General features: G+C 47.1%; 3 protein-coding genes across 21 annotated transcripts in view; 2 read left to right on the top strand and 1 right to left on the bottom strand.

Annotated features, from left to right (window-relative positions):
* The window catches only part of MMS19 (MMS19 cytosolic iron-sulfur assembly component), a 41,817-nt gene extending 39,425 nt beyond the window's left edge, over window positions 1–2,392 (top strand). For all 5 annotated transcript variants that reach the window (XM_078346191.1, XM_078346190.1, XM_035268656.3 and 2 more), the window contains 7 exons: window positions 27–83; window positions 524–710; window positions 1,012–1,094; window positions 1,221–1,385; window positions 1,465–1,524; window positions 1,830–1,930; window positions 2,011–2,392. In XM_078346191.1, the coding sequence (XP_078202317.1) occupies window positions 27–83; window positions 524–710; window positions 1,012–1,094; window positions 1,221–1,385; window positions 1,465–1,524; window positions 1,830–1,930; window positions 2,011–2,038 (681 nt within the window). In that variant the 3' untranslated portion in view covers window positions 2,039–2,392. The remainder of the gene's footprint in view (window positions 1–26; window positions 84–523; window positions 711–1,011; window positions 1,095–1,220; window positions 1,386–1,464; window positions 1,525–1,829; window positions 1,931–2,010) is intronic.
* Window positions 2,393–2,969: 577 nt separating this feature from the next.
* Window positions 2,970–13,794, bottom strand: ZDHHC16 (zDHHC palmitoyltransferase 16). Of its 11 annotated transcripts, none has more exons than XM_054243196.2 (13): window positions 13,618–13,794; window positions 12,722–12,781; window positions 11,664–11,824; window positions 8,294–8,541; window positions 7,928–8,122; window positions 7,726–7,814; window positions 7,312–7,340; window positions 6,600–6,733; window positions 6,419–6,466; window positions 5,482–5,567; window positions 4,545–4,668; window positions 4,287–4,357; window positions 2,970–3,557 (listed from the first exon to the last, which is right to left on the bottom strand). In XM_054243196.2, exons 2-13 carry the CDS (start codon window positions 12,751–12,753, stop codon window positions 3,443–3,445), a joined length of 1,332 nt encoding a protein of 443 aa, XP_054099171.1. In that variant the 5' UTR covers window positions 12,754–12,781; window positions 13,618–13,794; the 3' UTR covers window positions 2,970–3,442. The 11 variants fall into 11 exon arrangements, with proteins under 11 accessions (XP_054099171.1, XP_078202318.1, XP_078202320.1 ...); XM_078346192.1 differs by having other exon boundaries at window positions 12,511–12,781; window positions 13,732–13,794; XM_078346194.1 differs by having other exon boundaries at window positions 13,732–13,794.
* Window positions 13,795–13,985: 191 nt separating this feature from the next.
* EXOSC1 (exosome component 1) lies at window positions 13,986–24,609 on the top strand. 5 transcript variants are annotated; one of them, XM_002756494.7, is made up of 8 exons: window positions 13,986–14,036; window positions 14,142–14,257; window positions 16,721–16,795; window positions 18,745–18,833; window positions 21,429–21,462; window positions 22,418–22,468; window positions 23,232–23,316; window positions 24,176–24,609. In XM_002756494.7, exons 1-8 carry the CDS (start codon window positions 14,006–14,008, stop codon window positions 24,280–24,282), a joined length of 588 nt encoding a protein of 195 aa, XP_002756540.1. In that variant the 5' UTR covers window positions 13,986–14,005; the 3' UTR covers window positions 24,283–24,609. The 5 variants fall into 5 exon arrangements, with proteins under 5 accessions (XP_002756540.1, XP_078202326.1, XP_035124558.1 ...); XM_078346200.1 differs by having other exon boundaries at window positions 21,429–21,469; XM_035268667.3 differs by lacking the exon at window positions 16,721–16,795.
* Window positions 24,610–25,467: the final 858 nt, after the last annotated feature.

Here is a 25,467-nt window from a genome sequence, read left to right as displayed (position 1 = left end):
ATTGCTCTTTCTGTCTCCAATTACAGGTAACGAAGGCCCTAGTGCTCAGATACCATCCTCTCAGCTCCTGCCTTACAACCCAGGTATGTTCTTTCTGGAGACAGGAGAACCCAGGACTTAAACAAACTTTCTTGATAATTCTATTCCTCCCAAAGACGTCTATCCTCGTGTGTGTGTGTGTGTGTGTATTTTGGGTTTTTTTGAGATGGGCTCACACACAGTTGCCCAGGCTGGGGTGCAGTGGGGTGATCACAGCCCACTGCAACCTCATCTGCTGTAGGCTCAGGTGATCCTCCCACCTCAGCCTCCCAAGTAGCTGGGATGTAGGCACACCCCACCACACCCAGCTAATTTTTGTGAGAACAGGGTTTAGCCATGTTGCCCAGACTCCTAGGCTCAAGCAATCCACCTGCCTTGGCCTCCAAAAAGTGCTAAGATTACAAGGGTAAGCCAACACACCCAGCCCCATCCTCGTCTTTGACACTTCTTCCCTGATGTACCTCAAAGGCTCTCTTTTCTCCAGCTCATGGGCCTCCTGAGTGACCCAGAATTAGGTCCAGCAGCAGCTGATGGCTTCTCTCTGCTCATGTCTGACTGCACTGATGTGTTGACTCGTGCTGGCCATGCTGAAGTGCGGATCATGTTCCGCCAGCGCTTCTTCACAGATAATGTGCCTGCTTTGGTCCAGGGCTTCCATGCTGCTCCCCAAGGTGAGGAGTCTGAAAGAAAGGCCCCACACATACACACCTCTCCTTTGCTTGTCCACATTACCCGATAACTTAGGACCTGCTTGCTTCTTTAGAGCTATATTGTGGTCTGTGCCTAGGAGACTGAACTTCTAGATTCTTGTCCCACTTCTTCCTTTGTGGGTGTATCTTGTTTATTCTAAACATGAAGGGCTTTTCACCCCTTTGTAGGCTGATGTCTCAACCTCATCACAGATCGGAATTGAATTCTCAAGCTATGTATCTAAGCCCAATTTCTCTCCTAAGCTTTCCCATTTTTTTACAGGTGTGAAGCCAAACTACTTGAAGGGTCTTTCTCATGTACTTAACAGGCTGCCCAAGCCTGTGCTCTTGCCAGAGCTGCCCACAGTAAGTCCTGCAGGTAGAACCTCTAAGCGAAGGACAATTCTTTCCCAGATGGGGCTAGAAAGGGAGGGTACAAGAACCAGGATCTGCATGATGTGGCCATCCCACACCTTGCCCATTGCCCCTTAGCTTCTTTCCTTGCTGCTGGAGGCCCTGTCCTGCCCTGACTGTGTGGTACAGCTCTCTACCCTCAGCTGCCTTCAGCCTCTTCTACTGGAAGCACCCCAAGTCATGAGTCTTCACGTGGACACTCTCGTCACCAAGTTTCTGAACCTCACCTCTAGCCCTTCCATGGTATGTTGAGCCCCAGCAACTCTCAGGAACCAGCAGCTCTCCCTGGGTCTGCTCTCACCTCCTTGTGGTTGTGTTCCAGGCCGTCCGGATCGCCGCACTGCAGTGCATGCATGCTCTCACTCGCTTGCCCACCCCTGTGGTAAGTACCTCAGGTGCCCCTCTCTGGCCTGGGACCGTCTCAAGAGACAGATAAATACCTTTTTGCCTTAGTCGAGTGGGCTTGGCTGTTTCAATTACACCCTGCTGTGTAATTGAGATCTGAATTACAAGGTACAGATAAGCAAGGATTCTTTTCCTTGGGCCCAGAAGGTAACAGAATGGCCATCCCTTGGAATCACTAAAGATGTTTCAGTTTCCTCAGAATATTAGTTGTACAGAATCAAAAAAGGGGCACTTTCAGTTGCCTTGGATGAGCAAGGTTGATTATATCCTCTGACTCCACAGCTGCTGCCATACAAACCACAGGTGATCCGAGCCTTAGCCAAACCCTTGGATGACAAGAAGAGACTGGTGCGCAAGGAAGCAGTGTCAGCCAGAGGGGAGTGGTGAGTTTCTAGGCCATGGGGAGAAATGGGACCGAGATGAGCCTTACCACTAATGCTGCCAACTTTCTTTTTGCCTACAGGTTTCTGTTGGGGAGCCCTGGCAGCTGAGCTGTCAGTCCTGGCCTAGACTGTTCTGACAATCTAACCTGGAATTACTAACTATGGAGCCATCATCCCCAAAGCAGGGAAACTGCTGGCCTCTGCCTGCCTTTCCTACAGACACAGCACAAATGCTAGGCTTCTGTTGCATGGAGCATAAGGTCCAGATTTCTAGTGGATTTGTGCATTAACTGTGAGACACTTGTGTTTGAAGAAAGATCTAGGGTCTTGGGTCTCTTGCATTTGTATGTCAGAGAAGGGGTAATATGCTGCTGAGGGGTGAGTGCATATGACTGTGGCCCTGAGGACCAGGGGTGGTGGCTGTGTGTGCACCTGCTGAAGAATAAAGATGTCTTTTGGTAATGGGACTGTCAGACATTTCCCCCACCCAACATATGCCTCGTAGAACCAGAGGCATTACTAAACTAAGCTGGAAGAACAATGATGACAGGGACTGGCCAAAAATTTTTCAGGGTAACCAACAAAGTAGCTCATGCCTGTAACCCCAACACTTTAGGAGACTGAAGCAGGAGGATTGCTTGAGGCAGGGAGTTTGAGACTGGTCCTGGGCAATATAGCAAGAACCCATCTCCACAAATAATTTAAAAAATTCGGCTGGGCATGGTGGCTTACGCCTGTAATCCCAGCATTTTGGGAGGCCAAGGGGGGTGGATCACTGGAGGTCAGGAGTTCAATACTGGGCAACTTGGTTAAACCCCATGTCTACTAAAAATGCAAAAATTAACCAGGTGTGGTGGCACACGCCTTTACTTGGGAGGCTGAGGCACAAGAATCGCTTCAACCTGGGAGGCGGAGGTTGCAGTGAGTTGAGATCATGCCAAAGTGTAAGAGGCATGACCAGAATACCTACTCACTAGGTCTTGACACTGATTTTCCCCTTCCCCACCCTATTGTGAGGCAGAGTGAGGAGCTACATACCTTTAAAAATCGAATGCCTTTATTTTTTGCTCCCTTCAGCAGCATGTGAGAAGTGGCAGTGACCTCAGCAGCAGGCCTGGTATCTTTGTCCTGTTGAGAAGCCAGGATCTCAGCTGTACTAGTCAGGTATTTTTTCAGACAGCAAGTAGAGGTGGTGGCCAACTCCAATGCTGTATCCTGGAGGAGGTCTGGGTCAGCACTGGGTAAGGTAGGTAGCTAGCTGCCTGACCCCTAGTCTGGGGCTGGAACTTCTGTTTGCCTGAGTAAAGGGATGTCAGTCCTAAGATTTATCCACATTGTGTCTTGCTTCTGCAGTGGTGAAAAGGCTGGTCCTTGAATTGTCCTGCATGGTACCCTAAGGCAGGCCCACTGGCTCTTTTTGATCAAGGATTCCAAGAAAAGCTGCCCTTGGAGGCCCTTAAAATAACATAGGAAGCAGAATGAGTGCTCGAGTTGTGGCTGACACAATCTAGCTCACACTGCCATCACAGAGGCTGAGTGAGCAGTCACCCAGGGAGGGGGCTCCCAGCTCATTCCATTCCCATGGGGCAGGTGACTAGAAGGTAAGAGCACCCGAGTAAGCCAATGCCTAGAAGAGAAGAGAGAAATCTGTCTGAGTTCCAAGAATTCTTGGTCCTTAATCATTCCCTGGCAAGCATACATCAAGGTATCCTGAAGCTACCTCGGTGTCAATCATGAAGGTAACAAAAGTTCTAATTTCTTCTATCCAATTTTATCCAACAAATTGTACCTTCTGGTGCCTTGAAGGCCTGTTGAGGTTTCATGCTAAACTTCTAAAGGGCCACTGTAAGCACAGTGATAGGAGGAGTGTCACATGCATGGGAAAGGGAGGAGGGAAGGCACGTCCACTCATCTGATTGTTAATGCCTCAGTAACCGCCATTTGAAAAACTGTTTCCCCTTGTCTTGGGCTGAGCGAGCTAGCTCCAATTACTGTCTTAGGGCCTCTGTCACAAATAGGTTATTTTAATCTCACAAATTATTGGCTTGAACTCTACACACTGCTCACCAAGTGAGAGGTGATTGGTGGCCAATGCATCCTACACCCAAAGGCCCCTTCCTGAGCACAGCTTTCCTAGGATTCTACTGTAGTCATGTTGAAGCCTCATCGGTTACTTACAACTACAGTGTTAGCCTCAAGCCTCTCTGGCTCACATGAACAATGATCTCTCTTCCTAGAGTCTAGAACTGCACTAACACCGTAGCCACTAGTCATAGTCCAAGTGCTCACAGGTATAAAACATCTTCCTTATCACAGCGTTCTGTTGGATGGCATTAGTCTAAGTGTTTTACGTTACCTTCCTGTATCCACACCCAGGAATACCTTCCAGTTGTCCAAGCAGCCATAGTTGTAAGGATTCCTAAATACCTGGAGCCAAGAAAAAACACGTTTCTTCAAACTTCTAATTTTTGAGACTAAATTGGCTAAGCTAAAGCTCAGGTAGAGTAGTTCTGGCCTTTTACGATGCTTGCATTAGCCCTGTCCCTGGCCTCTGTTTATAGGAGAGCAGGTTTAGTTACCCACCTACCCACCCTGAGCCTTCAACTCTACTCACTCTGCCTTTGGCCTGTAGCCGACGTCTCTCCTTCTTGTTGATGTGCCTTTCAATGCTAGTCTCACCTCGACTGATGAGAACAGCATGCCATATAGTTAGGGCACCCAGGGCAAGCGCCACAGAACTAAAAAAAAGAGGGGCAAAGACTGGTAGGTAGTTTAGAAGTATGTCTGAAATTGAGCTAAGCAGTAACAACTGGCTTGTAACCTCTCTACCTAAGTCTTCCTCACCACCCAGCATATATCCTAGATAAACTTTTACTTCACTATGTCTATAAAGAGCATGTGTGAAAAAGCATCAGTGAGGCCTAAGAATAAACAATGTGAACCCAGGCATGGTAGCTCATGCCCAGTAGTCCCAGCAACTCAGGAGGCTGAGAGAAATATCATTGGAGTCTAGCCTGGGCAACATGCAAGACTCCATCTCTTTGTTGTTGTTAAGGGAAAATAAGAGTATGTGGAAAGGAGGGTAGAGAAATAAGTCTATAGTTCCTAAAATACCCACGCTTGGGAGATAGTAGGAGGTAGTAAAAGCACCCAGGGTTGGAATGGGATGGCATGAAATTCAAATTCCAGTGCTACCACTCCTACTAGCTGTGATCATAGAACAAGTCACTTCACTACCCCTTGGCCCCTAATTTTCAGTTTCCCTCATCTATAAATACAGTCACTCAGCCTTTAGACAGGTGCAATGAAGATTAAACTTTGGTACATATCAGCATATGCTTGTATCCGTGTGCTTAGTAACAAACAATGCCAATATCCTCAGTGTTCCCTGCCCTGAAATGCTGAAGAAAAGTGCTGGCTCTTTGCCAACCTAGACTAGAACAGTGGCAGTTCACTCAGGCATGGGTTTCTACCTGCATGTGGGCACCTAAAAAAAATTTTTTTCTAAAGCTTCCCCTCCCTTAAAACTATCAAAAATGAGAAATAAATACCTGCACAGGAACCAGAGGTAGACAAGACTCTTATGAGTCATCCTTTCTCGAAAGGAGAAGGTGGGTGGTGGGGTCTGGTGGTAAGTCTAGAAAAAGAAAACAGTAAAGCCTGGCTCATTTACTCTGTGGGTCTCTAGCAACTGCCCCCGGCACCTATAGGCAGGAAGTGATCCAAACCCAGGCAGAGAAAATGGGGTAAAGCCACAGAGGAGTCAAGACAGCAGCCAAGATGGGTGGACCAAGCCCAGCAGCATCACCACGTGGACAAACACTGGGCAGCAGAGCAGGGTCTGGACAGGATGGCAAAGCACAGGAGGAACTGACCCTGGGCCTTGACAACACAAATGGGGCTCCAGGGGAAGCCACTCCAATCCCCAGCCAGAACTCCCTCACTGTGCACTGCATCCCCAAGGGAGAAGACCAGACCGTACCCAGAATGGACTGACTGGGGTGGGGAGAACCACTAGGGACTGTGAATGGGCAGCAGAAATACAATTAATATGGGCCCAAGATAGGCTCAGCAGATTAAGGAGTCCTAAAAGGTTCTGGGGGGCAGGGATGATCTAGATGCAGATGGACCAGGAGCAAGGGATGATCAGACTGGCTCAGCCTGATCTCTGTCCCCTGGAACCCCATTACACAGACTAACATAGACTCCTTGCTGCTCAGGCCGTCACCAAGGCAGATTGCTTGCTTGGCCTAAAGAGAGGTGATGATAGGATAGGTAGCCAAAACGGTCACATACCAGGGACTTCCAGCTTGCCTATAGGCCACTTAGTCTACTCAACACAGCCAGCCTGCCTGAACACTCCTGATCTGGTCTACAGTGGCCTCTGAGCAGCCTCTACAACTATACAGGCAGGTCTGCCCCAGGTGCCTGAGAACTCTATGCCCCCGGGCCTGAGCAGCAGGAGGCAGTGGGATTGGGACAGCCCACCTGGTTGGCAACCGCCTGTAGTTTGTTCTTGTCGAGCTGTTTCATTTTCTAAGGGGATGGAAAACAGTGCTGGTTATACTCCTAGGCCTCTAGGATGGGTGCTACCAGCCCCCTTAGGGACAGGTTCTATATCCCCAAGTTCTGCACTACTGTGCTGTCTTGTTCCTGACAATGAGCTCACCTCAATGGCAGCATAAGCCTCCCGGAAAAGGTCCCAACTTCCATAGCTGCAGTACACACAGCCCAGAGTCATGAAGAAGCAGAAAGAGAAGAAGTACCGATGGTTATAGTGGCCCACACAATTGTTTAGCCAGGCTGGTTGGCAAATGATTAAGGACAAGAATCAAACACAATTTCAAATGGTGTCCAGGCCCCTCTGGTTCATGACAACATCACCCAAGCTTCAGGCTTCCAGTCACTAAGAACTACTTTCCAAAGGCAGGAAAATACAAGACTGTTTACACCCAAGGTTGAGGTGAAAGTGCTCAATGTTTTTCAGAGCACTCAAGTCCCATCAGGAAGTCACAGAAACTGAAATCCTTCAGAAAAATGAATCTGCTGATATTTCAGCCTAGCTGGAGTTAGCCAAACATCTCTGTGGAACAGCACATGGGGGACCCAGCGGACAACCACAGAAACCCAAACATCTCTTCCCATCCAATAGCTATTAGCATGAGAATCTACAAAACAAAAAGCTGTTAAAAGATTCCTTGATCCAAGAAGATCTGTCCTAGTGTGTCTGTGAGCTTCCTTCTCCCCCAGGAGATGGTCAGTCCCCACAACTCCTCAACTCCAGTGTTCTCTGCAGGGTGATGCTAAAATTGTGGCCACTAACCCTGTACAGTGCTCTGGCGCTAAGGTGGCCTCAGGCAGAAGGGAAAGCAAAAGGATACGGCAGTGATGATCCATCTTCAGCACACACCTGTGAGGAAGGGACACAGGCTCTGTTACGGTGGCCAAAGTTCTTGAGATGTCAGTGCCAATCCTTTCCTACAAGGACCAGCATCCTGCTGAGGTGGAAAGGGCACGGACTTTGAAGACAGCCAGGCCTTGTTTCAAACCCAGCTCTGCAGCTTAATGGCAGTAAGAAATTGGACAAGGTAACTTATCTTGCCAAGCCTCGGTTTTCACAAGTGGTAGTAATGCCTAACTCACAGGACCATCCTAAAGATGAGGTGTCAGAAGAGGGTGCCTGGGACATGAAAGGTGCTTCATCCATGTCCTAGCAAACTCAAGGTTAGGTTTTTCCCTAGGGCTACAGCAGAAGGACCACATGGGGGTTCCCAGAGAGCAAAGCCAAGACCCACCTGTTGCAGATGCTGCAGTGGTGTGTTCTGGCTGGCTTGGGGTAAATGCATTTCTTACAGATGGAGACCATGGCAATATCATTCCTGCCCTGTGTGAAGGGAGAGCAGAACTGTCTCTCAAAACATACCAAGGTACTCTTCCCACTCCTGGGACCAGCTCCCATAGCCAGCAACTCCCCCCAGTTCCCCTGTGAGGACCCACCTGGGGTGGGTATCCAGGCGGAGTGGTGATGGCCTGGTAATAGTGGAAGACAATGAGGATCAGATTCCAGTGGCTATAGAAGAAATGCCAGCAGAGTCGTGGCACTGAATAGGTTCGGAGGATGAGAGGCAGGACACACAGGTAGGCAATAGCCACAATGGAGCCTGTCAGCACAATCACCAGCACCACGAACACCTGCCAACACCAGCGAGGTCAGGGAGACATAGTGTTAAGAGCTACACCCAAAGCAGACTCGGAGTTTCCCTGAGGGTGGGGGCCACCGCCAAAACCTGAGTTGGGTCTGTCAGAGACATGTCCCTCTGCTCCCCACAACACCCCATTTCCTGCTCCCTGGACATCACTCACCACTCCAAACCAGCGGATCACGTTGTCTACCAGCCAGTAGACAGGCTCAAAGGCAGCATCGACAGCGGTGTCACTGCCCCCAAAGGAGTTGTAGAGCAGGGAGCGCAGGCAGACCTTGCCATAGCGCCAGCGCTGTACTAGACCCCGGAGCAGAGGTGGACAGCGGCGCCTGTAGCCCAGCAGCAGAAGCAGGCGGAGGCAGAGGCGGGCCGGGCCTAGCAGCAGGCTCCGCTGGCCTCGCATGGTTCCTAGGAGAGCACACCATTGTGAGAATCCAGCCTGAGACCTCCCTCCCTAACCTGCTAGTGGGAAGGCCTAGAGTACTCACTCAAAGGGCAAAGACCTAAGTACTAAGACCCAGCTGGGCAAGTCACCAGCTGTGAGAAACAGGAAGGTTATTTTTCTATGGACTGGCCAGTGCCAGCGTCCCAACCAGATTAAGGGGGTAGAAACTGATGGTTCTGAACCTGCAGAAATCGTATTTATATTACACCACATGGGTGCACAGCAAATCCAAGGTGATGCGCACCTAAAGCAACAGGCCACATTAAAGGGGTGAGAAAGGCCACCCCAAGCCAAAGCAATCTCAGGAGTTGTCTGTGTAGGCAGACCTCTGGGTGAAGTGTGGCCAACATGGACAAAGCTACCCACTGTGTCTCAGACATGGCCACCATAGCACAGATTACCAGGGCTTCCTGACTGCCCTGGAGCATCAACCTACCTCCAAATGATTGCTCCTCACCAAACAACAGCCAGTGGAGGAGTGAGTGCACAGAATGTGGATCCTGCACCGAGATATTTCCCGGTGCTATTTAAGTCCTGGCAAAAGATACGCCTCCTTCCCACTCCCTCTGGGCTGATGTCATAGACTAGCAGACTCAACCTGGTAGCATGAGATTCCCTGTCTCCTGTCAGGACAGCCAGCTGCCGCTTGCATGACAGAAGATGCTTTGTCTCCAATTCTACTCCCAGCCCCACCCCAAGGCCATGGTAGCCAAGACAACTCCAGGTATTCCGAGCAGAATACCACAGGAAGGAGTCACAAGCCATGGGAGGGTACCTCCATGTTGGTTCATGAAGGCCTTGGAGCCTGACCTCTCTGATGGACTCCACTGCCCCAGTCTAATTAGACACTCGCAAAACTTCTCTGCAGCTGCTGTCTTATCCCCAAGCTGCCCAACCAGACTTCCCAGTTCACTGCTTCCATGGCACCTCTGCCAGTGCCTCTGTCTCCTCTATGCAGTTTCTACCTCATCCAGCAGCCATGGGAAGAGATCAGCTGCCTGGACAATGACCAGAACAGAAGACACAAATGCACTAACAGATTTTTCAATGACAGTTTCATCAGTTCTGCAGATAAAAGACTTTTATAACCAGAAAAGAAATTATCTGATTTTGCCCTGAGGCAGCAGGGAGAGCTGCTTTGTCCTTGACAACCCCACTGACTTATTTAACAGGTAGCTCAAAACCCAACAGAAACTGGAGGAGGCTGCTCCACTGCATGGAGGGTTTCAATTCAGTAACTGGAGCATGGTACTCTCCTTGCAGCCTGGCTCATCTCCACAAAAGACGTTTCAAAGAAAACACTTAATTACCTCCTTGCACAAGTCCTGTAAGCCCTAAAGTGAAAAGAAACTAAGCAGACAAGGCTTACAAAGAGAAGACAGTTCAGAAGGGACCTACACTCAGCACCAGTATTAAGAAACTGTCCATTCCTATCACCTCCTAAGAAGCTAAAAGAATTAAGGGGAGTGTAGAAAACAGAAAAAAAGGCCAGGCGTGGTGGCTCACACCTGTCATCCCAACACTTTGGGAGGCAGATCACTTGGGGTCAGGAGTTTGTGACCAGCCTGACCAACATGGTAAAACCCCATCTCTACTGAAAGTACAAAAAATTAGCTGGGCATGGTGGCACATGCATGTAATCCTAGCTACTCAGGAGGCTGAGGCAGGAGAATTTGAACCCAGGAGGTGGAGGTTGCAGTGAGCCGAGATCATGCCAGTGTACTCCAGCCTGGGCAAGAGAACAAGACTCCATCTCAAGGAAAAAAAAAAAAAAAAGCTCAAACTTCCACTCCTATTGTTTGGAACCATGATGTGATTTGTAGCATAAGTTTTAAAATAGCAGATACACACAATTAAATGTTAAGAGTGGGATAAAACAGATTACTCCACAACAAACCTAGGTGGCTTTTGGACGTCCATACCGCTGTTGTTCCCTTTCTACAGATAATGGAGAGTTCCCTATTTGCCTAAATACTTTTTGTAGCAATAGCATGCAAATCCAATGCATTCCTCATTTGTAATAAATTCATATTATATGCTATCTCACACCTCTTCTACTCTTAAAAAAAAAATCTTTCTATTCTCCACTTTTCAGATTACTCTCAACCATGTCCTAAATTTGGAGAGCTACAGGAAATGCCTGCCTCAAGGACTACATTTACCCAATTCCTTAGGGTTCAATTCTGTCCCTAAGCAGTTCTGTAACCTCAGACAAATCTTTTTTTTTTTTTTTTTTAAATGGGGTTTCACCATGATGACCAGGCTGGTCTTGAACTCCTGACCTCAGGTGATCCACCCACCTCGGCCTCCCAAAGTGCTAGGATTACAGGCATGAGCCACCAGCCCGGCCAACCTCAAACAAATCATTTAACCCTGCTGGGACTCAATATCCTTGTATTCACATTCAGTGAGGGAGTAGGATTAAATGCTAAAATCCCTTCCAGCTTTAACCCTTTATAATTCTGTAACTATACAGTTAACCCCCATATCTTCAGAGGGATTGATTCCAGTCCTCTTCAGATACCAAAATCCATGGATGTTCAAATCTGACATAAAATGGCATAGTATTTGCATATAACCTACACATATCCTCCCATGTACTTTAAATTTTAAATCATTTCTAGATTACTTACAATACCTAATACACAAAGTAAATGCTACATAAACAATTTTTTTGTTTTTGAGATGGAGTCTCACTCTGTTGCCCGGGCTGTAGTGCAGCAGCAAGATCTCAGCTCACTGCAAACTCCGCCTCCTGGGTTCAAGCAATTCTCCCTGCCTCAGCCTCCCACATAGCTGGGATTGTAGCAGCCTGCCGCCTCGCCCAGCAAATTTTTGTATTTTTAGTAGAGACGGGGTTTCGCAATGTTGGCCAGGCTGGTCTCGAACTCCTGATCTCAGGTGATCTGCCTGCCTCGGCTTCCCAAAGTGCTGGGATTACAGGTGTGAGCTACCATGCCCAGCCACCCCCAAATATTTCCAATCCATGGTTGGTTGAATCCTTGATGTGAAACTCGAAGATATGAAGGGCAAACTGTACTTGGTAAGTGTAAATGAAATGTTTATAAAGCACTTAGCACAATACCTGGCTCATGGAAGTACTCAATAAATATCTGTTGAATGAATGACCTGGAGGGATGCAGAAGTGGAAAGTCCAGCCAGATGTCTATCAGTCCTACAAATACCAACAAGGACACTCCTGCCAATGTGATAACACTAAATAAGTGTCTGCTGCTATCATTCTTCCTGATTAATAAAGAGAAATACAAACTATTATTAACATCATAGCACTTAGGAGCTAGAAGTTGTTTTTTAAAACAAGTTCAACCAGAAATCAGCCCAACTATGTGAAAAGCTCCTAGACACCGGACATGGGGGCTCATGCCTATAATCCCAGCACTTTGGGAGGCCAAGGCGGGCAGATCACCTGAGGTCGGGAGTTTGAGACTGGCCTGACCAACATGGAGAAACCCCCGTCTCTACTAAAAATACAAAATAAGCCAGGCATGGAGGTGCATGCCTGTAATCCCAGCTACATGGAAGACTGAGGTGGGAGAATCACTTGAACCTGAGAGGTGGAGGTTGTGGAGAGTCAGATCATGCCATTGCACTCCAGCCTGGGCAAGAGGGACAAAATTCCATCTCAAAAAAAAAATAAGAAGAAAAATAAAAAACTCCTAAATGCATAGATACAGATTTAGGTGAACAAAGTCTGAGGCTAGGGCCTCTCCCCTTTAGCTAATGGGGTAGGGGATGCCAGGAAAATGATATATGTAGTAAGTGGGCTACAACTGAACACATAGACTTTTCATCTCAGGACACTGAGGTAAAGCAAAATTCAGAAAGATGTGTGGGGGGAAGAAGGGCAAAGTGTAGCCTCACTACCACCCCAAGCAGAAGCCCCGAGTACTGTGATCCCTCAGAGTAGTCACCACAGGCCATAGTCATGATCTGCCACCAGACTGGAGGAGACTACAGGCCACAGCCTCCCTTCTTCCCATGGCTCTAAGTCACCATCTGTTTCCCAAGGGGAAAGTCGACTGAGGGAACAGGGACACACGGCAAACGCCATCAGAAGTCAGGTGAACAACTGAGATCAAAGACGCTGCTCTTAGGATGTTTGCAATTCCAAGTAGGAGATACCAGACATCAATGAAGAGTAGCATTTTATTCATGTGCAGATCTCCCTTCTGGGCTAACACGCTGAGAAGAAAAAGAATAGCAACTTTATTTTGGGGCTGCTCATCTTTTCATGAGGGGCCCACACAACCAGAGCTCGACTTTTTCAACCTGAGAAAGCTCACTGAAGTAGGGATGGGGGGCCGTGAAGAGGATCAGAACGCAGGACTGAAAGCTGCGGTTTAAAAAACCGGGAAAAGGACCAGGCGCGGTGGCTCACGCCTGTTATCCTAACACCTTGGGAGGCCGAGGCGGGTGGATCACCTGAGACCAAGAGTTCGGGACCAGGCTGGCCAACAAGGTGAAACCCTGTCTCTAAGTACAAAAATTAGCCAGGCACGGTGACACACGCCTGTAATCCCAGCTGCTTGGGAGGCTGAGGCAGAACTGTTTGAACCCAGGGGGCGTAGATTTCAGTGAGCCGAGATCACGCCACTACACTCCAGCCTGGCGACAGAGCGAGACCCCGTATATATTTAAAAAAACAAACAAACAAACAGGAAAAGGTTTTATTTCTCAATGAGAGCCACGAGGTGAAACTGCGACGGTCTGTAAGTCAAAAACCGTGGGTTCCAGTTTGGGCTCTATCTTAACTATCTTCAAGATTTTGGACAAGCCAAACCCTGTCTCTGAATCTGAGGTTCCCTATCTGTGAAATGGAGGGGGTCGCTTGACCTCCTTCCTTCCGGCTCTATGCCTAACGGTTGCTCGGAAGGTGTGCTCCGGCGGAGGAAGACACGGCCCCGCAGGGCGGGGCGGGGAGAGAGCAGGAACCCGGACTCAAGACAAGGCCTCAGGGCAGTGCCCGACCCAAAAAAAGGGACTAGGATTGGGAGCAAGGGCCGAGGCTTCGCCCTTACCTGCCGCCTGCCGACTCCCCAGTCAGCCAAACCGAGCCCCGCAGCCTCTGCCGCCGCTCACTGCCACCCCTTCTGACTCGGCGCCCCGGCCGGGCCGGGCTCAATCCAACCCACCATGGCACGCAGCCCGCAGCGCCAGCCAGCGCAACCGGACCCGCCGCCAGCCCATCCTCAACCACAGGCGCAGTCGCAAGCGTGGAGCTCTGAAGTTCCGCCCCCGGATTTGTCCCGGGGTAATCTGGGAAATTGAGTTTACCCGCAAGGAGGCGCTCCTACAGATCACGTGATAAAGAACACCAATTGACGCAAGTCTTACTGCGGAACTGTGCCTGGGTTTGGCCAATGAGAAGTCGACTTCGTTTCCATCCGGGTTTGGACAGCGGCAATCATGGCGCCACCCGTCAGATACTGCATTCCCGGTAAGAGAGCGCTTCCCGTAGAGTCCTGGAAAGAGGTCGAAGCTGGAAGGCTGGACGGCCTATAGCTTCTGGGGGCCAGTGACTGATAGAGCATTTTTTCTGCAGGCGAACGTCTGTGTAACTTGGAGGAGGGCAGCCCGGGCAGTGGCACCTACACCCGCCACGGTTACATCTTTTCGTCGCTTGCCGGCTGCCTGATGAAGAGCAGCGAGAACGGCGCGGTAAAGGGAGCGGCTTGCCGTCTCCTCTCTCTCTTTTCACTTAGGCTTTCATTAAGTTCCAGTCCTTAGGCATGGCCACTGCGGACGTGTCTTTAGTGCCTCACCGGTACAACCTTGGTCTTAGTTTCTTCTAGCCGTGATCGCCGCCGTTGTGCACTTGGACACCACAAACTAGTTGTGTTGATCTCGCTTGGTTGTGCTGCTGACTCTTGGGGAGGGAGGTTGGGACAAAAGCAGATGTGAACTCAGTAACCCAGCCCAGCCCAGCAGTGAGTTGCATACTGTATGAATGTCGCTTATCTCTCCGGCTTTATCTTGCGCCACTATCTCCACCTCACTGACGCAATCTAGTCATACTGTCTTTTCTGTTTTTAAAATTTATAATCACAGTCTCTGCTTGCCCTTTTTTAAAAAATTTATAACATACTAGCTTCTCTCAATGTCGCTAAGGTGCCAAGCTTTCTCCTGCTACAGAGCCTTTGTAACATTCATCTATCTGGAACGCTTCTGTCTTCCTAGGCCCATTTAATTCCTACCTCCTTTAGATAGCTTCTGTACTATCAACTTCTCAGAGAAGCCCTTCTGGACCCACTAATTGAGGAAAGGGGTTTTGTGGGGTGTTTTGTTTTTGTTTGTTTTGTTTAAGACTCACAAAGACCTCTGTTCCTTTTATTCCAAGCATTTATGTCAGCATATGATTAGAAACTCAGGTATATGATTCCCACCAGACTTCTCCACTGCTTGAATCTAAGTTCCATGAAAGCAGGCCCTACCACCATACATTCAGTATCTAGCACAAGGCAGCTCCTCAATAAATGTTTGTTGAATGCATAATACCAAACTTTCTAGTTTTAGAAATTGATCGGGCTGGGCGCGGTGGCTCAAGCCTCTAATCCCAGCACTTTGGGAGGCCGAGGCGGGTGAATCACGAGGTCAAGAGATCGAGACCATCCTGGTCAACATGGTGAAACCCCGTCTCTACTAAAAAGTACAAAAAATTAGCTGGGCATGGTGGCGCATGTCTGTAATCCCAGCTACTCAGGAGGCTGAGGCAGGAGAATTGCCTGAATCCAGGAGGCGGAGGTTGCAGTGAACCGAGATAGCGCCATTGCACTTTAGCCCCTGGGTAACACAAGCGAAACTCCGTCTCAAAAAAAAAAAAATCAGAAATTGATCTAGGATTAGCTCAGGATCGCATAAGCAATATTTGAAGGAGCACAATAGAGGATTCAGAATTAGAACACATAGGTTCTAGCTAACTAGACCTTGATTCTGCTTTGAGTAAGTAAATTAAGCTGTCTGATTCAAGGGGCTTTCTATTCAGTCATTCTTGGGAATGTCCTTAACAGTCCTGAGTTTCTTCACTTCACAGATACCATCTGAGTGTTTTCATGTGTCAGGCACAGCGCTGACTTGGTTTCTGCTATCAAAGGACACAGACACAAATTGTAAAATAAATGCTTAAATTGTATATGGTTACATATTTGGTGACTGCTTAAAAGAATATTACAGGGCACCTTGAAAACATGTAACAACCAAACCCACCCTAGTCAGCAGAAGTGACATTTAAGCTGAATCATCTAAAGAGTAAGTAAGAGTTGGGTGGGTGGAGAGAGTGTAGTTCTGGTAGAAAGAACGGGTTGAAGAGAGATCCAAAAGTGGGAAGAATTTAGTAAGTCAGAGAAACTGAAAGAAGGCCAGGAGAGCTGAAGCATCATGACCAAGGGAGAGATTGATAAAAGATGAGGTTCAAACTATCTGTCTTACACCAACAGCCAATACCATGCTCAAAGAGCAAATGCAGCTATTCACTTAAAATAGAAGAAAACAAGCATGGCCACTATTATGTAACATTTTTGTGGGAATTTCAGCCAGGCGGGGGCTCAAGCCTGTAATCCCAGCACTTTGGGAGGCCGAGGCGGGTGGATCACGAGGTCAAGAGATCGAGACCATCCTGGTCAACATGGTGAAACCCCGTCTCTACTAAAAATACAAAAAATTAGCTGGGCATGTTGGCGCGTGCCTGTAATCCCAGCTACTCAGGAGGCTGAGGCAGGAGAATCACTTGTACTCAGGAGGCGGAGGTGGCAGTGAGCCGAGATCGTGCCACTGGACTCCAGCCTGGGCAACAAGAGTGAAACTCCATCTCAAAAAAAAAAAAGAAAAAAATTATCCATGATTATAGGCAGTATATAGTTGTATACCAAGAAATTCCAAGAGAATCACCAAAAAACTTACTAGAACTCATCTAGAATAGTGAGATTTATGTCTTAGCAGCATTCTGTAACCTCTTTTTCCTACTATTTCCTAAAGTTTCTAATGTCTTCTGCTCTGGGCTATAAATGAATCTGTACTCCAACTCTCAACTGTGTACTAAGGCATTCCTATGTTACTCTCAAGCCACAAATGCCTTGACCCAAGGGTTAGCCAGGACATTTCAGTTTTTTGTTGTTCCCTCTGTAGCTTCCTGTGGTGTCTGTAATGAGAGAAACAGAGTCCCAATTACTGCCAGATGTGGGAGCTATTGTAACCTGTAAGGTAAGACGGTTCTAACCTCCATGCTTTGAATGCCCTTTCAATACTGAAATCATGATCATGCTAGAACTGCAGTGTCCAGTATGATAGCCACAAGCTACATATGGCTACTTAAACAGTATTAAAAATTTATTTCTGGCTGGGTGCAGTGGCTCATACTGCATCTAGCACTTTCAGAGGCCAAGGCAGGAGGATTGCTTCAGCCTAGAGTTCAAGACTATCCTGGGAAACAGTGAAACCTCATCTCTACAAAAAGAATCAAAATTAGTCAGGCATGGTAGCACATGCCTGTGGTCCTAACTACTTGGGAGGCTGAGGCAGGAGGATCACTTGAGCCCAGGGGGTTGAAGCTGCAGTGAGCCATGATTGCTTCAGCCTGGGTGACAGGGCAAGACCCTGTCTCTCAAACACAAACAAAAAAAAACATTTATTTCCTTAGTCACATTAGCCACATTTCAAGTACTCAGTAGCCACTTGAGGCTGATGGCTGCTATACTGGTCAGCACATGAAAAACATTTATTTCCTTGGTCACATTAGCCACATTTCAGTGGCTAATGGCTGCTGTACTGGTCAGCACATGACTTTTCTATCATGACACAAAGTTTTACTGGACTGTGTTGGTCTATCCATTTCTAGGATAATAATCAAGGCAGCCAAGTTCAGGCATGTTTAGTTCCTTCACTTAGTTGATTCCCAGAATATATAGTTTCTACCTGCGTCTGGGAAACAGGATGCCAGAGGATGATTAGGAGGCCTATTTTTTTATTTTATTTTTTATTTTTTAAATTTTTTTGAGACAGAGTTTCGCTCTTGTTACCCAGGCTGGAGTGCAATGGCGTGATCTCAGCTCACCGCAACCTCCACCTCCTGGGTTCAGGCAATTCTCCTGCCTCAGCCTCCTGAGTAGCTGGGATTACAGGCACGTGCTACCATGCCCAGCTAATTTTTTGTATTTTTAGTAGAGACAGGGTTTCAACATGTTGACCAGGATGGTCTCGATCTCTTGACCTCGTGATCCACCCGCCTCGGCCTCCCAAAGTTCTGGGATTACAGGCTTGAGCCACCGCGCCCGGCCTAGGAGGCCTATTTTTAAACAGCCTAAGCTGAGACCTTTTTCTGCAGAGAAGCAAAAGACTTTATTTTCTGGCATTCCTGGATTTGATTTTTTTCTTTTCTTTCTTTTTTTTTTTTTTTTTTGAGACAGGGTCTTGCTCTGTTGCCCAGGCTAGACTGCAGTGGCGTGATCTCAGCTCACTGCAGCCTCCACCTCCTGGGTTCAGGCAGTTCTCCCGCCTCTGCCTCCCCATTAGCTGGGATTACAGGCGTGCGTATACATGGGGGTTTTAGCATGTTGGCCAGACTGGTCTCAAACTCAGCCTCAAGTGATCCACCCACCTTGGCCTCCCAAAGTGCTGGGATTACAGGGATGAGCCTCCACATCCAGCCTGTTTCTGTTTTTGTTTTAATGTTAGCCTTCTATACTTTTAAAAATCTATACCTCTATGAAGGGCAAGTTATGAGATTTTAAAAAAAAAACACCATATTATTTGATTCCCATAGTAATTATCAGTTGCAGTGAGCTGTGATTGCACCACTGTACTCCAGCCTGGGTGACAGAGTGAAATCCTGTCTCAAAAACTAAATAAATTAATTAAAGTAAAAAGAATTGAGTGAAGCTGAAGTTTAGTAGTGTCAGGCTGACTCAAACCAAAATAGAAGGCATTTTAGGAAGTATTTTTTTTTTAATTTAGTATCTATCAGGTGACCAAAGTGACTCTTACTCCCCTTTACATGTATCACTTATGCAGAGAGAAGTAGGAGTTAACTTGTCTTAAATTCTGTACTTAGTAGGGTTTCTTGCACTAAAGTCCTAGTAATTCACAGTTTATTGCTGCCTCCTTGAGCTGGCAACTGCTTATACTCTGATGCTGATCATTTCTCTATCCTACAGGTCTCCAGCATCAATTCGCGCTTTGCCAAAGTACACATCCTGTATGTGGGGTCCACACCACTTAAGAACTCTTTTCGAGGAACTATCCGGTGAGAAGTATCCTTGTCACATAGGCCTTAGCAACTGGAATGAGATTAGGATAGACTGGGAGACTAGAATTTTGAGGAACAGGTACAATTCCTGTTCTTCCCTTGCCTATTTCTCTTTCTTTGTGCTTTGATTCTCCCTCAGTAATACCCAACAAATATGTAGATGATCTAGAACAAAAGGAAAATGTTAAGAAGAGAGGGTTTAAAAGTGAAGCAAAGGCTGGGCACAGTGGCTCACGCCTGTAATCCTAGTACTTTGGGAGGCCAAGGCTGGTGGATCTCTTGAGATCAGGAGTTTGAGACCAGCCTAGCCAACATGTTGAAACTCCCTCTTTATAAAAAATACAAAAAATTAGCCTAGCGCAGTGGCTTACACCTGTAATCCTAGCACTTTGGGAGGCCAAGGCAGGCGGATCACAAGGTCAGGAGTTCTGGACCAGCCTGGCCAATATAGTGAAACCCTGTCTCTACTAAAAATACAAAAATTAGCTGGGTATGATGGTGTACACCTGTAGTCCCAGCTATTTGGGAGGCTGAGGCAGGAAAATCACTTGAACCCAGGAGGCAGAAGTTGCAGTGAGCTGAGATTGCGTCACTGCACTCCAGCATGGTGACAGAGCAAGACTCCATCTCAAACTATATATATATTTATATAAATATAAATATTTATAAAAATTTATAAATATAAATATTTATAAAAATTTATAAATATAAATATTTATAAAAATTTATATTTATATAAATATTTATGTATTTATATATATAAATATATATTTATCTATATTATATATTTATTTATATATAATATTTATATGTGTATATATAAATTAGCTGGGCAGGGTTGTATGTGCCCACAATCCCAGCTACTTGTGGGGCTGAGGTGGGAAGATCACTTGAGCCTGGGAGGCAGAGGTTGCAGTGGGTGAGCTGCACTCCAGCCTGGGTGACAAAGTGAACCCTGTCTCAATCACTAAGTAAATAAATAAATGTAAAGCAAAAAGAATTGAGTAAAGCTGAAGTTTAGCAGTATCAGGATGTCTCAAACCAAAGTAGAAGGCATTTTAGGAAGTACTTTTTTTTTTAATTTAATATTGATTGAACGAACTCAGAGGTTCTAAAACATTGAAAAGATTTGTAGGTAAGATGGTGATTTCCTGTGGCTTCTTTGAGAAAGGACAAACTTTTTGTTTTTTTGAGATGGAGTTTCGCTCTTGTTACCCAGGCTGGAGTGCAATGGCATGATCTCGGCTCACTGCAACCTCTGCCTCCTGGATTCAGGCAATTCTCCTGCCTCAGCCTCCTGAGTAGCTGGGATTACAGGCATGCGCCTCTATGCCTAGCTAATTTTTTTATTTTTAGTAGAGACAGGGTTTCACCAGGATGGTCTCCATCCCTTGACCTCATGATCCACCCGCCTCGGCCTCCCAAAGTGCTGGGATTACAGGCATGAGCCACCGCACCCTGAGGACAAACATTTCTTGCCAGCCAGATAATCTAACTTTTTAGGCCCTTTCTAGCCTTGGGATTTGATGTGATTTTGTAGTGCAGCAGTCCCCAACCTTTTTGGCACCAGGGACCAGTTTCTTGGAAGACAGTTTTTCCACAGACCATGGTGGGGGTGGTTGCAGGATGATTTGAGTGCATTATGTTTATTGTGCATGTTATTTCTATTATTGCACTGTAATATATAATGAAATCATTATACAACTCACCATAATATAGAATCAGTGGGAGCCCTAAGTTTGTTTCCCTGCAACTACAGTCTCATCTGGGGGTGACGGGAGACAGTGACAGATTATCAGGCATTAGATTCTCATAAGGAGTGGGAAACCTAGCTCCCTCATACGTACAGTTCACAATAGGGTTCACACTTCCATAAGAATCTAATGCCTGCCCTTATCTGACAGGAGGCGGAGCTCAGGCAGTAATGTAAGCGATTGGGTAGCAGCTATAAATACAGATAAAGCTTCTGTCACTTGCCTGCCACTCACCTCCTTCTGTGCAGCCTGGTTCCTAACAGGCCACAGACCCACCACCAGTTGGAGACCCTTGCTTTAGTGCTTCTGTTTATGCCCTGAGGCACCGAAACTCCTTATCCTGTCTTGCCAAATCTGAGGTATTGATACTGCTGCTCCACCCTGCTCCTCTGGGTAGCAGCTGGGTCCCAAGTAGACTTGTTGTCTGTTCTTGTAGCTCTTTATTTACTAGGAATCTACAGGATAATTCTTTCTCACAGGCTGGGCAAGGTGACTCATGCCTGTAATCCCTGCACTTTGGGAAGCTGAGGCAGGTGGATCTCCTGAGGTCAGAAGTTCAAGACCAGGCTGGCCAACATGGAGAAACCCTGTCTCTACTGAAAATACAAAAATTAGCCGGGTGTGGTGGTGCACACCTGTAATATCAGCTACTCGGGAGGCTAAGGCAGAAAAATCTCTTGAACCTGGGAGGCGGAGGTTGCAGTGAACTGAGATCACACCACTGCACTCCAGCCTGGGTGACAGAGGGAGACTCTGTCTCAAAAACAAACAAATGAACAACAAAAAACAAATTCTTTCTCACAGATAATTAATCTTTATGTTAATTCTTTTTTTATAGCAAGGAAGATATCCGAGCAACTGAAAAAGACAAGGTTGTTGGTTGGTTCTTTTTTTTTTTTTTTTTTTTTTTTTAAATGGCTTTATGACTCTTAATCCTTTAAAAGTATTACCTCAGGCCAGGCATGGTGGCACACACCTGTAATCCCAGTACTTTGGGAGGCTGAGGGGGGAGGATCACTTGAGTCCAGGACTTCAAGACCAGCCCTGGCAGCATAACAAGACCCCATCTCTGCAAAAAGATCAGCATCCGAGTATAAAAAATTAAAAACTAGCTGGGCATGGTGGCTCATGCCTGTAGTCCTAGCTGGTTGAGAAGATGAGGCTGGAGGATTGCTTGAGCTGAGGTGTTTGAGGTTATGTGGTGGCATGCACCTGTAGTCCTAGCTACTTGGGAGGCTGAGGCAGGAGGATCCCTTGGTCCAGGAGTCCTAGGCTGCAATGAGCTACCATTGCGCCACTGCACTCCAGCCTGGGTGAAACAGCAAGATCCCACCTCTTAAAAAAAAAAAAAAGTGAGGATTGGGGGCAGGCACGGTGGCTCATACCTGTAATCTCTGCACTTTGGGAGGCCGAGGTGGGCGGATCATGAGGTCAGGAGTTCAAGACCAGCCTGACCAACATAGTCAAACCCTGTCTCTACTAAAATTATAAAATTTAGCAGGGCATGTTGGCACACGCCTGTAATCCCAGCTACTCAGGATGCTGAGGCATGAGAATTGCTTGAACCTGGGAGGCAGAAGTTGCAGTGAGCTGAGATCGCACTACTGCACTCCAGCCTGGGCAAGAGAGAAAAACTCTGTCTCAAAAAAAAAAGACTTTCATTTGTATGATAATACTATAGAAGCAATTAAAAGTTGTTAACTACATAAGTAATGATGCTTTTACCCTCTAGGGTTAGAAAGTAGACTGGCTTTACCAGAGAGGTTCACAGTTTCATGTAGACCCAGTCTAGAGCTTTCACTTACCATTCCTGTTCTTTCTTTACAGGTTGAAATTTATAAGAGTTTCCGCCCAGGTGACATTGTCTTGGCCAAAGTGGTATCCTTTATTCCCAGCAGAATTCTGGTCCTTTGTCAAAAGAACAGATGGGGGCTGGGTGCAGTGGCTCACGCCTATAATCCCAGCACTTTGGGAGGCCGAGTTGGGTGAATCACCTGAGGTCAGGAGTTCGGAGTTGGAGACCAGCCTGGCCAACATAGTGAAACCGTGTCTTTTTTTTTTTTTTTTTTTTGAGACGGAGTTCCGCTCTTGTTACCCAGGCTGGAGTACAGTGGCGCGATCTCGGCTCACCGCAACCTCCGCCTCCTGGGTTCAGGCAATTCTCCTGCCTCAGCCTCCTGAGTAGCTGGGATTACAGGCACGCGCCACCATGCCCAGCTAATTTTTTGTATTTTTAGTAGAGACAGGGTTTCACCATGTTGACCAGGGTGGTCTTGATCTCTTGACCTCATGATCCACCCGCCTCAGCCTCCCAAAGTGCTGGGATTACAGGCTTGAGCCACCGCGCCTGGCCTGAAACCCTTTCTTTATTAAAAACAGAAAAATTAGCTGGGCATGGTGGTGCACACCTATAATCCCAGCTACTCAGGAAGCTGAGGCAGGAGAATCGTTTGAACCCAGGAGGCAGAGGTTGCAGTGAGCTAAGATCGCACCACTGCACTCCAGCTTGGATAACAGAGCGAGACTCCATCTGAAAACAAACAAAAAAAACGAGACAGAAGTAGAAAAACAATTCAGGTGGCTATGGTGGGAGGGAAGACTTTTAACTCCTCATTTTCCTTTACCAGTGTTATGTGACTAGATCTCCCTAGGTGACGCACAGTCCAACTACCTGCTAACCACTGCCGAAAACGAGCTGGGAGTGGTGGTAGCCCACAGTGAGTCAGGTGAGGTGGCCTTGCTTCAACATCCTTACTTTCCCTGGAGTTGTGGTTTGGGATTAATCCATTGTTTTTCTTGATTTCATTATCTGGGAAGCAGTATGGCCATAGATATTTCGTTCTGAGATGAGAATGGTTTTTTTTTTTTCTTTTTTGTGTGGTGATGGTGGTGGTGCTGGTTGTTTGAGACAGGGTCTCTCTCTGTCATGGAGGCTGGAGTGCAGTGGTGCAATCTCCACTCATCGCAGCCTCGACCTCCTGGGTTCAGGTAATTCTCATCACCCAAGTAGCTGAAGTACAATGGCGCATTCTCAGCTTACTGCAACCTCCGACTCCCAGGTTTAAGCAATTCTTTTGCTTCAGCCTCCTGAGTAGCTGGGATTATAGGCAACTGCCACAGCGCCCAGCTAATTTTTTTGTTTATTTAGTAGAGACAGGGTTTCTCCATGTTGGCCAGGCTGATCTCGAACTCCTAACCTCAGGTGATCCACCCACCTCAGCCTCCCAAAGCGCTGGAATTACAGGCGTGAGCCCTGGCCTGAGTTTTGTTTTTTCAGTAGGGACGGAGTTTCACCATGTTGGCCAGGCTGATCTCAAACTCCCGGCCTCAAATGATCCGCCTGCCTTGGCCTCCCAAAGTACTGGGATTATAGTCGTGAGCCACTGCGCCCAGCCTGATTCTCCTCATATAAATCCAAGGAAATGGGACTCGCTTCTTAAGTCAGTAGAATGAACAAAGTTTATTCTTTATGAGTTGAGGTTCAGTAGGAAGCTTGGTGGCACTTCAGTTTCATACCCAGCATAAAAGAGGAGTCTTGGGCAAATCTCTGGGGCCTGGGCTCCGCTACCAGCTTTTCCCTTCCAGGTGTCCAGATGGTTCCCATCAGTTGGTGTGAGATGCAGTGCCCTAAGACCCACACTAAAGAATTCCGGAAAGTGGCCCGCGTACAGCCTGAATTCTTGCAGACCTAAGAAGCCACTTTTTACCCCATGGAAGGGGGTAAGCTGTTCCTGAGTACATGTATGACAATAACATTACTTGTCTTTCTAAGATGCTGTTGTCTTTATTCAAACAACTGGGGTTGGCCAACAACCACTTCCAGAAAAATCTTCAAGAAGCTTACGCTGTAGATGGAACACGTTTTTGTCAGCCTATCAGTGGATTTCATTCTCTTGAGTGATAAAACTTATCTTTTCGGGGCACCAACAAACAAAACTGTGATATTGGAAATAGGCTATTCATCCTGACAGTCCTTTTAAATATGTATTTTTGCTATGATAAAACTTTTTTACTGAAAAGATGTTATAGTTTCTATTGTCTTAAGCAGAGAAAGCCATCTACATGGTGTCAAGACATTTCAGTACTTCTGCTTGTTGAGTATTCACTGTGCTAGGCACTGAGTCAGGCACTTTACATACATCCCCCTCATTTAGGTACATTATGGTTTAATGAAAATTCGAGGACACTTGGTGATACAAATAGCATGTGAGGCAGATGTGGTGGCTCACACCTAAGAATCTCAGTACTTAGGGCCAGGTGGCTCAGCCTGTAATCCCAGCACTTTGGGAGGCCGAGGCGGGTGGATCATGAGGACAAGAGATTGAGACCACCCTGGTCAACATGGTGAAACCCCGTCTCTACTAAAAATACAAATTAGCTGGGCATGGTGGCGCGTGCCTGTAATCCCAGCTACTCAGGAGGCTGAGGCAGAAGAATTGCCTGAACCCAGGAGGCGGAAGTTGCAGTGAGCCGAGATCTCGCCATTGCACTCCAGCCTGGGTAACAAGAACGAAACTCCGTCTCAAAAAAAAAAAGAAAAAAAGGTACGAATTGAGTTCACAAGTTGGTAACAGAAAAGGGTTTAAAAAAGAAATTTGGCCAGGCGCGGTGGCTTAAGCCTATAATCCCAGCACTTTGGGAGGCCAAGGCGGGTGGATCACGAAGTCAAGAGATCGAGATCATCCAGGTCAACATGGTGAAACCCCATCTCTACTAAAAATACAAATTAGCTGGGCATGGTGGCGCATGCCTGTAATCCCAGTTACTGAGGAGGCTGAGGCAGAGGTTGCGGTGAGCCGAGATCGCGCCATTGCACGCCAGCCTGGGTAACGAGCGAAGCTTCATCTCAAAAAAAATAAAATAAAAAATACTGAGGC

Source organism: Callithrix jacchus, chromosome 12, assembly GCF_049354715.1.
Source record: "Callithrix jacchus isolate 240 chromosome 12, calJac240_pri, whole genome shotgun sequence".
Taxonomy (NCBI): Eukaryota; Metazoa; Chordata; class Mammalia; order Primates; family Cebidae; genus Callithrix; species Callithrix jacchus.
This window is presented reverse-complemented; position numbering and strand designations above follow the sequence as displayed.

Excerpts from the sequence above, each read along its gene's own strand:
- ZDHHC16 (XM_078346192.1), bottom strand. The coding sequence starts at position 12,650 with ATGGCGTTTGCCGTGTGTCCCTGTTCCCTCAGTCGACTTTCCCCTTGG. Across the intron at positions 7,815-7,927 it reads CGCCTGGATACCCACCCCAG|GGCAGGAATGATATTGCCAT; the intron begins GTGGGTCCTCAC and ends CCCTTCACACAG. Across the intron at positions 6,467-6,599 it reads AGGCTTATGCTGCCATTGAG|AAAATGAAACAGCTCGACAA; the intron begins GTGAGCTCATTG and ends CCATCCCCTTAG.
- EXOSC1 (XM_002756494.7), top strand. The coding sequence starts at position 14,006 with ATGGCGCCACCCGTCAGATACTGCATTCCCG. Across the intron at positions 18,834-21,428 it reads TCTTTTCGAGGAACTATCCG|CAAGGAAGATATCCGAGCAA; the intron begins GTGAGAAGTATC and ends CTTTTTTTATAG. Across the intron at positions 21,463-22,417 it reads GAGCAACTGAAAAAGACAAG|GTTGAAATTTATAAGAGTTT; the intron begins GTTGTTGGTTGG and ends CTTTCTTTACAG.